General features: G+C 54.6%; 1 protein-coding gene across 5 annotated transcripts in view; it reads right to left on the bottom strand.

Annotated features, from left to right (window-relative positions):
• The window catches only part of Kcnt1 (potassium sodium-activated channel subfamily T member 1), a 50,739-nt gene extending 40,939 nt beyond the window's left edge, over nucleotides 1-9,800 (bottom strand). For all 5 annotated transcript variants that reach the window (XM_052181063.1, XM_052181064.1, XM_052181066.1 and 2 more), the window contains exon 1: nucleotides 9,706-9,800. In XM_052181063.1, coding sequence (XP_052037023.1) covers nucleotides 9,706-9,800 — 95 coding nt within the window. The remainder of the gene's footprint in view (nucleotides 1-9,705) is intronic.
• Between the last annotated feature and the right edge of the window lie 1,462 nt (nucleotides 9,801-11,262).

Below are 11,262 nucleotides of genomic sequence, written 5' to 3'. Positions count from 1 at the left end.
AAAAGCAGCTCTCAGAGACCAGATAAGTAAGCTTATCTCCACAGCGGAAGTAGAGAGATTTTTACGACTCTGGCTCCCTGGGAGCGCAGGCATTACAGACTGAATCAAACTGAATCCAAAGAGATTGATGGAAATGGAATTACTTACTGACCAGGCCAATGGCTCTGATCATGTGGCAGAAGTAGACACCGACCAGGTTTTCAGAGAGAAGAGAACACTGATCCAACAGGTCTTTGGACCCCATGGGAAGGACCTCTAACTGGCCTCAAGTGTTTAAAATACACTTAGCATTTAGAAACACACAATACCGGGGTGGGGGAGGGGAAGAGCTATGCAATAAATTCCAGAAAGCCGGGCGGTGGTGGCACACGCCTGTAATCCCAGCACTTGGGAGGCAGAGGTAGGCGGATTTCTGAGTTCGAGGCCAGCCTGGTCTACAAAGTGAGTTCCAGGATAGCCAGGCCTACACAGAGAAACCCTGTCTAGAAAACAACAACAACAACAACAAAATGAGCTACAGAACACTGTACATCCGGATACTCATTCTCCCCAATCTACTGAGCTTGAAGGACAAAGGACATTTGTGGACCCAAGATGGGGAGGGATATCTATTGAGGGCTAAAGGAGATGGCGTTTGGATTTCTTCAGGGAAGGAAGTAGAAGGGAATGATAGTCACAGGTGGATCTAGAGGAATAAAAAGAGAGGCAGAGAGCTATTACACTCTGTTAAAATATCACCCAGAGCCCAGATACAGAGATGTCTCAGCGTAGAGCAGCACACAGGAACATTTCACAGGCACAGATACCTCTTTCTGGGAGGGTGGATAACCTCAAAGGTTACTTGCAGACAGTTCTGAGAAATTCCAAACTGAAGTGCTCCAGAATAGAAGGGGCCAAAGGGAAGCCCATGGTCAGCAGGACTCGTGGAAGGCGTTTACAGCAAGAGTTAGATAGTTACTCAAAATCTGGCTACCGGACAGATTGTGATGATCTTAAAGCTTGTCGAGTAAGAGAATAATATAATTAGCAAACACTGGGAGTGTTCGGGGTCCTGAGACTCAAAATAAAGATGCTCAGAGCTGGGACTACAGACCTAACTTCATCCTCACTGGAGAGACAGGCTCAGAGAAGGACATCTTCAGGCAGGGGTGTTCTTAGGGCATTGCCAGGGATTGAGGAAGTCACAGACTGAACAGAGGCCAAGTGGAAGGGTCCAAGAGTTGGGAGACCTGAGCAACAGGGGGTGGAGGACAGTCACTGATATGGGCTACACAGGTGTCCTCTGCCTTCTAGAACAAGAAAACTTATTGGCTGACAACAGCATGCATGAATCAATGTCTCTGGGTTCAGAGAGACCCAGTCCATGTCATCTCTATGTTAAATTTCTCTGGCTTATGTTTTGACATTTCTTTCTCCCTTTTATCACCCCCCCCCCAAGTAAAATACCCCCAAACCTGCATATCAGATTAATGTTCTGTCAATGACTGCAGCCCAGGCCTTTACCTCTCTCATAGGGACACTTGTGATTGCATTTCAGGATAACTTTTCTTTTCCAAATCCCCCATAAAATCGCCCTCAAGGTAACATAGTCTTGGCCAAGGTCTCAGGAACCAGACATGGTGGACATATTTGGAAGGTTTTTGTTAGTGACCTGGGAAAGGGTCTTAGGCAGACCCCTTAGCTCTGTAGGTCATCCTTGACACTCCAGAGGCCTCTCCTGCCAAGAGGGTGCAGGTGTCACGGAGGCTGCTGCAGGGAAGGGGCAGGGAGGAGCCAGGGAGGGCAGAAAACACCTTTGGTACCCATGGGAACAGCCTGGCCCAAGGCCACAGCTTCCTCCGAGGACTCTACGGCTTATTGCGATGCTCCACAGGTCCCCTCCAGAATGGGATGTAGGCCTGAGCTCCCCTTCCCAAGCTGGCCTATGCAAATGAACCGGTTGACAGTGGGACAGGGTGAGGCATTTGAGCTGAGTCTGCCGGGACCTTGAGGGGCGAGACAGCTCTCCCTTTCTGGGGTGGCAGGTAGCACTTGCTAGGAGTTTCTTGATATTGGAAGGGGCTTGTAGGTGGAGAGGTGGAGCAAGACAGGAGCTCCCACAGGCCAGGCCCCTAGAGGTGTGGCTCTGCCCACATCTAAAGCAACAGAAGATGGATAGGGGAACTCTAGGGCTCAGAACCTCACCATGCAGTCTCCCAGACTGGCTCTGATGCTGGGAGCTCTCTACCTCTGAACTGTCCAAGCACTTCATGGGATTTGAGACCCAAGGACTGCACTCGGCACCTGCAAAGCTGGGATCCACCTGGGTTTGCCACTCGATGGCTGCCCTGCCCAACACAGAGCTATGAAGAATACCACACATGTTCTGACCAGCTGTGAAGAGCCTTCACCCAACCTACCCTGTTCAACCTGCTCAGGACATCTTCCTTCCTGGATTTTGCTCTCCCCTCCCCCACAACAGGCAAGCCCAGGAGACTCATCCCCTAGAGGACAGCAACTCTTCTTGGCTGCAAAGGGCCCCTTTCTTAGGCGCTCTGGGAAGTCAAGGTTGGAAGGGTGCAGTCTCCACCACCAGCCCCAGTCTTCAGGATCAGCTGGCAGGCTGGCTCTCACTGTTTCTGCAAGGTGGCTGGCCTGCCAGGAGGCTCCTACTGTGCCACACCTCCTCCGGTATGGGGTGGGCCTCTCCTACGGCATTTCTACTTTCCAGTATATCTCCAGGCTACTTAGATTCTCTAGGAAGACAGCCTAGCCCCAGCCATGGCTGATGGTCAGGTGCCATCTCCAGAACTGGCACTATGGTACCCGGCATGGCACATTTCCTCATCAGTGACTTCCAGTTTCTTGGCTCTGGCTTCTTAGGACACCTGCAACCTCTGATGGTGGTATTAGTGTTTTGGGGCCACCATAACTGAGTGCCTTGAAGCCAAAATACCCTATGAGCTCTCAGTACTAGAGGGCAGATGTCCAGAGTTGGAGCTGGCTGGCCCAGGTCATGTTAGTTCTGCAGATCATAGCTATGTGGCCCCAGCAATATCTGCTTCTAAGACTGGGTCCCTCCCTGGTGAACATGTGTCTAGCCCCTTAAGCTTAAGAAACTGATGCCCACATGACTGCTCTCTCTCTCTCTCTCTCTCTGTCTGTCTGTCTCTGTTTCTCTCTCTGCCTCTCTCTCTGCCTCTCCTCTGTCTCTCTGTCTCTCTCTGTCTCTGTCTCTCTCTGTCTCTGTCTCCCTCTATCTCTCTGTCTCTTTCTGTCTCTGTCTCTGTCTCTCTCTGTCTCTGTCTCTGTCTCTCTCTGTCTCTGTTTCTCTCTCTGCCTCTCTCTCTGCCTCTCCTCTGTCTCTCTGTCTCTCTCTGTCTCTGTCTCTCTCTCTCTGCCTCTCCTCTGTCTCTCCTCTGTCTCTCTGTCTCTCTCTGTCTCTGTCTCTCTCTGTCTCTGTGTCCCTCTATCTCTCTGTCTCTTTCTGTCTCTGTCTCTCTCTGTCTCTGTCTCTCTCTCTCTCTCTCTCTGTGTGTGTGTGTGTGTGTGTGTACTGTAGATATATGTGCATGCACATGTGTGTCGAGGCCAGAGGACACCATTTGGTGTCATACTGAGGAAACCCTATTGTTCTACCTTTGTGACAGGGTCTCTCACTGGCTTGGAGTTCACCAATTAGGCAGACTGGTTGGCCAGCAAATCTCCATTTCTGCCTCCCCAAGACTGGGATGACAAGAATCAGCCATCACGTCACACCTGTCTTGTGAGCAGTCAATCCCATTTTCCAGCACCTGCTAGTTGCCTCCAGGACCCTGGGGGTACTTCTGATCTTCAAGACTGAAAATAGCTGTGTGGGGAACTGCTTCTGGGGATGCCTGCTCACGACTGCCCACAGCTGACAAAGAGAAAGGGCAAACACAAGATGCCCTTCTGTTTGCATCCAAATGGAGGAGCTCAGACTGGCATGTGGCAGGGCTATAGGAAGTGTGTGGGAAATCGGGGGAATCCCCAGGTACTGCAGTATCCCTCTTCCAACTAATCCTGACCACTAGGTGACTCCACAGAGGTCCGCCCCTCCCCCAGCCCTCTGGGTTCTGCTTTATGCTAATTCAGGAGGAATTTGATTTTAAGTCACGCAAGTGAGTCACTAGGATGTGGGCCTAGAACAAGGGCTTAGAGGGCCAGGATATGTGTCTAGCTGTGTTGGCTCAGAGGAGGAGATGAGGAATTCAGCCCCTGGAGATGCCAGATTCATCTTCTCAGGGTGTCTCTGGACATTACAGGCATGGACGAGAAGGAACTAGACCAGTCAAATGATGGCGTACAACGAAGGTGGTGCTTGTGTGAATGGAGACATGGGCCCCAGGGTGCTCCTCAGGTGACACTCTCTTAGCTCACAAATGTGCCATGGACCGACACCTCTCAGTGCTCCTATGTTCTATTCCATTTATCCTATCCCAGCTCCCTTCAGTTGGTCCTGCTGGTTTGCAGCCTCCCAGGACCCAAGCCCCGCCCACGCTCAGGTAGGGATACCAGGAGGAAGGCATAGCCAACGCTGGCACTACCCTATATCAAGGGGTCACCTGGCTTCTCTGCCCCCTTCCTTCCAGGCTCGGCTCCTTGTTGGAGGTCAGAGAACAGTAGGGGACAGATCAGCCAACTCCCCATACAGCTAAGGTAGAGGCGTGAGCAGCCCCTCACCCCCGTGTGCAGCTGAGTGTAGTCACGTGGAAACCAGCCCTGGTCCTGGACAATGACCTGACAAGTCTCAACCTATATCTTGCTCAGGACACCTGAGAGTGCCTGAACATTCCAGAATATTTCAGGTCCTGTCCTCGTTCTTCCTGCTGAAACCAGGCCTTGATTCAATCATCTAGGAGGCACAAGAAGGTATCGACGGGGCCCAGAAGGATAGAGAGCACACTGACGTCCAGCTGAGCTCCTGGAGCCCAGGCAGCTGGCCCTTCTGACCTTGATGAGCCCTAGCCGAGTACCCCAGCCCAGAGAAGGGTGCGGGTTAGGTCAGGCGGCAGCCCAAGGCCTGCCCCATTTGTCACCCAAGCCCATGCAGAGACAGGGAAGCACCCAGATGGCGGTTTAAATGAAGTCCCTGTGGGAGGCAGCACCGCCTGATGTTGCCCTGGGTTCAGAAACCTTGGGCGGGAACAAAGGACAGAAACCCAGTGCCAGTCAGTGGGCACTCAGCTTGCTCCAGGGCCTGGCAGGTCTGTCATCATCCCCTGCTCTGTCCTCTGCCATGACAGCTCCCATCTCCTGCCCCATCAGTTTACTTCAAGTCTGCTCTCGGCAGGTACGAAGCTCCAGTCAGCTGGGAAGCTCAAGCCTAGCGTGTGCCGGGGATGCTCCCATAGTTCCCTGCTTCCTTCTTGAACCCTTTTTATCACCTTGGATTCTTGACCAGGCACGACCTCCATATCCCACCCACTATCACCTTGGCTCAAGCCAGGCCACACCCTCCATCCTAAAAGCTCCCTTTCCATTTCAGATACTGGATGCTTGTTCCTCCCGTGTGGGTTCCATAAGGGCTCCTGGTCAAGGCCCAAAGGCGAACTAGTGGTGCCCCTAATAGCTCCCACCTTAGAGCTGCCCTTGAGGGTTTCATGCACAAACTCTGATCCCAGTGCCCTCTGACTACCTACTGCTGGCTCAAGGTGCAAGAGAGTGGGCTGGGGTGGGTGCAGGCAGGGCTGCCCGGCAGAGGCAGAGCCGAGGGCTCTGGTTCAGAATGGTAATATGCAGCAGAAGAGGCAGACTACAAAGAGGGTAGGGATAAGGACAGGGCGTGGGAAGCTCTGGGAACACTTAGGATGTAGAGCCAGACTCTGGTCCCGAGGGCAAGCTCATTCAAGAGTGCAGAGGAGGGCACTTAGTGGGCATCCAGCTATCCAAGGCCCTTGTCAGGCAGTGCTCCCCACCCCCAGCTCAGCCCCACCCCCACTCCCAGCTCAGCCCCACCATCAGCAGCACTGCCCAGCCCAGCCCAGCTCTCTGGCCATTAACAATCTCAGTGAGTAGTTCTGAGTGCGAGCCTCTCCCTCAAAGAGCCTTCCTCAATCTCGGCTTTGGAGATTTGGTTGGAGGGCTTGCATCTCATGAGAAGGGTCCAGCTCAGTCCCCAAAGATCAACTTGATGTACTTCAGTTCCTGACAGGAAGGGAAAGGAGGCACCACAGGCTCTACACCCCCATTTTTTATGATTCTGTCAGAAAGTACTCAGTGCTTCCGCCTCAGAGAAGTGAGCTGAGCTCCACTGTCTGAGAGCTAGGGAGAGCACAGATGGGGTCTGAACTGGCATGCCAGCTGCGGCAGCACCTCGGAGCCCTGAGGACTTCCTCTCTGGCTTGAACAGAGCAAACTAATCCAGGGACAAACCTGCTCTCTCCTGCCGGGAGCCCAGCCAGTGGCGACTACTATGTCCCATCTCCCCATGGCTGGCTACTCTGAGCAGCCTGGTATTGCACTGCTCATTCTGTGGTCAAAGGGTCAGTGGTGGCACTGAAGCCTTACTCTCTCTTAGAGACCAGGACAAGACCCTAAGATTCAGACCCTCCATCAACACCACAGCCTGAGGCCTCTCATGACATCCTCTCAGGGGTCTTCATACATTTAGAGGGAGAATCTGAGTCTATATCCCCAGACCAGGAAACTTGTAAGGGTAGCTCTGGGTGGAGAGGGCACCCAACCTCTTTAAGATGCCCAGGGCTCCTGTAGCTGGACAGTGAGGTGTCACAGGGGCAAGGGGCACAGAACCTTGGATGTAACAGGATCCACTGAGCTCTCTCTGACTGTTCCCCCCCCCAAAGGTCTCAGGACTTAGCACAGGTGGTGGGAGTTTATTCAGGGTAACACAGCCCCCCCCCCCAGTGTGGGTGAGATCTCAACTCTGCCCCTCATGGGCAGCGCAGTGCCGAGTGTCCTTAAGAGTGCCGGCCACCGGCCGGCAGTGCAGCCTCATCTGCACGAGTGGGTGGCTGAGCGCCTCCCTGTCAAGGCCTCTGAGGCTGTGGTGACTCACCGGCAGCAGCTTTATTTCTTGGGAGAACAGGAAACCCACACGGCCCTTCCTGCCTGCTTACAGCCTTCCAAGGGTTGGGGTGCATATCCCCCCACTTTCATCCTGCAGACCTAGTTGTGGGGCAAGACCAGGGAACAAGGAGGGGGGCGGGTGCTAAATCTCTAACCTGAGCCTGTCCTGTGCTGAGACAGTTGCCCCATCTACCCCTGCTGAGACCACTCCCCCAGGCTGTGGGGGTTCTGTGTTACACCCACCTGCCTGGTGCAGAGGTCCATCACCTGCAGCCTGGGACCCAGCTTGCTACTCTAGAGAACTCCTGGGAGTAGCAGGCCTTCCTTCTGCCCCTGACTAAGCCCTCCTAGACACACTGCTGCCTGGGCCAACGTCACAGTTGTGGAGATGGTCCCAGGGCCATTCTTCACTTTGAGAACCAGTGATGGTGCAGAAGGAAGAGGAGACAGGTATGGGGGAGGGGAGGAAAGGGACAAAGCTTCCATGGAAGGTTCTAGGGAGCGGGAGGGTTCTTGAAGTCTGTGCTGGGTCTATGTTCTCACAGGGCTCAGCTGCTCTGGGGCAGGGCTCAGCCCAGAGTCTTCAGTATCATCTGCCTGTGATGAGAACCTAGGGGCTCTGAGGGGCCAGAGTCTGGTGGTCATGAGAGGCCAGACTCATCACTCTCTGCAGCTGACACTAAGGCGACTCCCAGGAGAAAGGCAGTTTTAGATAAGGGACTCGGAAGGGGAGGGAGATCTCTCAGGATGGTTGTGTTATGTGAGAGTTGAGGCTTGTACCAACTCTGGTTATGTTTAATCTTACTGTTTCACATGTATCACAATTAAAAACATTGCACAAAATGCCACTGCCCTGTCAGCGGTCCCTCACACCCTGCCTCCCTGGGATGGCAGGGGGGAGGCAGATACAGTTGTTACCAAGTGGACTGTGGCTGCCACCCTATGGCTGACAACAGGAACCTTCACTATCCATGCCGGGGAAGGGAGGGAGGCAGTCTTCTGGTTACGTCAGCCACTGCCACTGGCATCTGTCCCGTCAGGCCCCAGGCACTTTGGGGAGACAGATGCTGTTTCTTACCAAGCACCGGGAGAACTTTCCGCAGCTGCTAATTCCCGGAATTCACCACATCCCAGTAGAGCAGGCACCCAGGAGGGAGGGGGCGCTGACTTAAGATGTCAGACACAGAAATTTGGACTCACCCTGCCATGTGAGGGTCCCAGGAGGGCAAGAGTCCCCAACCACAGATGGCAGAGCCAAGACAGCCATCTTTCGCTCTGTCCGAGCAGACATTGCTAACTAGACCACCACCAGGGCGTCCTCCTCAGGGATGCTTGTGTGACTGCAGCACTTGGTTCAAGAGACAAGAAAGCATGAAATCTTAACACACCTCCAAACCAGACTCAGTGACACACAGCTAGCTGCAATCACAGCACTCGAGGAGCTGAGGCAGGAGGATGCTGAATCAAAGCAAGCTTGGGCTACACAGCAAAAAACAAGTGAACACACATGCCTGCACAGGAGCCAGACTCCAAACTGCATGGTTCTAATCATGAAGACTTGGAACACACACACACACACACACACACACACACACACGCACGCACGCACGCACGCACGCACGCACACGCACACACACGCACACGCATCTTTGCCCTGCTCTGTATGATGAATGGTTCTGAACATCCAGGGATGTCTGGAAGGATACTGGTCCCAGCAGGCAAAACAATGATCAAGCTCCCCCTGCATGACTTCAGCTTCATACACAGTCTGCACACACTGACCTACTCACAAAAATGATTCCTTCCCAGCAGTGATTTCAGCAGTTGGTTGTTTCAAGTGCTCAGTGTGTGTCCTGACAATGTGCAGGCTCATGCACTTTCTGTTCTAACTCAAGGAACCACACTGTTTGGGGGGAAACTGCATCCCAGTCCAGGGTTGGGGTGACACAGCCCTGGGAAGGTGATGAACACGATTAGAAGTTTCTGATCATAAGCTAGCCTTTCTTAGTCTGCCAGTGTCCTTCACAATCTTCCCTTGCTGATACGAAAGCGCGTCCCCTGAGGCTGGCAGCAAGAACACTAGTGTTTACCAAGACAGCTATTTGGGGAAAAGGCAGAAAGAGATATTTCTTCCCAGGTTCCTGCCAAGCCCCTTCACTTGGTAGCTATTTCCATAGGATCATTCGGTTGACCCCTGCTTAAAGCACAGAGGAGAATTTGAGGTGAGGGAAGCGTCATACTGCCTTCACTCTGAAAACATGGCTATGCTGAAATGAGCCTGAAGGACACTGACCCCAGGTGACTACCTGGATGGCTGCGGGGCTCCGCGGGCCATAGTACTTGCAGAACTGACTGGTCCTCAAATCAGTGGAGCGCGGGGGGGGGGGTTAGGGATGAGAGGGGACGTGCACGGGGAGACGGAGCTAGCCCCCTACTTCACTCCCCCCACCCCCACCCCCCGCACAGCAGAGCACCAGAACCTCCGCGTCCTGCTCCAGGCCCCCACAGGAAGAGGCGCCCAATCCCAGCCCACCCAAAACTTTCTCGCCAGGGAAGCCGAGAAAGTTGAAGAACGCAGTGGCGGCGGCTGGGACTGCGCAGCGGGGTTAGGGTGGGGGTGAAGGGTGAGCGTGCGTGCGTTCGGGGCTCAGCACCGCGGACAGCTCCGTCACTTACCTATCGTCATTCGGAAACGGCTGGTCTCCTAAAAGCAGGTCACGGAATCGGTACCGCGGTGGCAAGGGCAGCACCTCCGTGTCCAGGTCGTTCATTGTGCGGCGGCAGCGTCCAGGAGCACGTCCCTGCGGCCGACTTTCCCGGAGCAGGGGCGCCTGCAGGCACACGGCAGCGCCCCCTCTCCGCCTGCGCCCTCGCCGGACACGCACAGACCCCCACGGGCCTCTTCCGGGCCTCCGTGACCCCCCGCGGGGGCGGGACAAGCACCTGCAGGGGGAGGGGGCTGGGGGCGGAGCTCGGCGGGGGCGGGGCGCCTTCCGCGACCTAGGCAGGGCATAAGGTTTTTATTTTCCCAGGACGTGTGTGTGTGTGTGTGTGTGTGTGTGTGTGTGTGTGTGTGTAGGGGATGGGAGTGGTCATGGCTAACTCCAGAACATCGGTGACTTGACGGTCCCTGGTCTTCCTTGAGTTGGCATGGGAGCCCTGGACCTGAGCCAGGCAAGCCGCCCCGCCCCCACAGTCGGCTCCAAGGCCAGTTGCTCAGCTTTTCTTCAGGTTCTGGAGCCAGCATCTCCACCCCCAAGGCCTCCTCTCAGCCTCGCACTGCTGACTTGCAAGAGGCAGCTTAAGAAGAGACCCTCTAGGGCCGACACATCAGAACAGATGAGATTCATGACTCTGGGCTTCCAAGGATCCCTGTCCCAATCATGGGAGCCACTGATACAGAGTAGGGCCATGTAGACTTGGGGCAGCCTTACGTGCACCAGGAGGCTCTTGTCCCCAGCGGCCATCCCTTCCCTTTTCCTGCCTCCCTCTCCCTCCATATCCATATTCGGCTGCACTCAACAGACACAGCAGCTGGAGACCAGCTGGCAGAGCACCCCAGGCTCCAGTTCCCAGCCTCCTGAGGCGGCAAGGTGGGGACACTTGTCTTGTCAACCCCAAACCGCAGCTATCATACACCAAGTGAGAACAGGCTCAGACTCAGCTGCACCCTTGAACTGACGGGACTGTGGTCCACTGGGCTCCTGACCTAACCAGAGTCCTGCGCTTCTTGTGCCCTGGCACTGTGGAGCTCCTGGGCCTCAGCCCCAGCCTGTTGTCAGTCTCGCCTTCCAGCAACACACAGCAGAATGCAGTAGGTAGAAGCCCAGTTCCATGCTACCTGACATAGTAGTGCCCAGCTGGGCTCAGCCAAGAGCAAAGAGCCCAAAAAGGCAGCCAGCCTTCACACGTAAGGATGCAGTAGCCGTCTACTCGGCCTGCTTAAGCTTCTCCAAATAAGGCCTGAGGGAAAGGGGTTTGCCCTATGTTTGTTCAAAGTAGGCCGTGAGGGCAGAAGATGAAGGGAACATTTACCTCAGGCAGGGTTTGGACTCTCTCATTCTCAAGTTGGGAAGAATGGGTGTATACTCTGGGCCTCCCACCCCCAGACTACCAGCAGGCGGACAAGTGTGGGCACTCTTGTTCTCTGGAGGCTGGGTGGGGGGTGCTCAGGGGTTGACTCAGGCCCTGGCTGACAGTGGCAACACTCACGTGTTTCTCAGATCACAGATT

The sequence above is a fragment of the Apodemus sylvaticus genome, chromosome 5 (genome assembly GCF_947179515.1).
Source record: "Apodemus sylvaticus chromosome 5, mApoSyl1.1, whole genome shotgun sequence".
NCBI classification, from domain to species: domain Eukaryota; kingdom Metazoa; phylum Chordata; class Mammalia; order Rodentia; family Muridae; genus Apodemus; species Apodemus sylvaticus.
The sequence above is the reverse complement of the archived record's forward strand: the minus strand, read 5'-3'. Positions and strand labels throughout refer to the sequence as shown.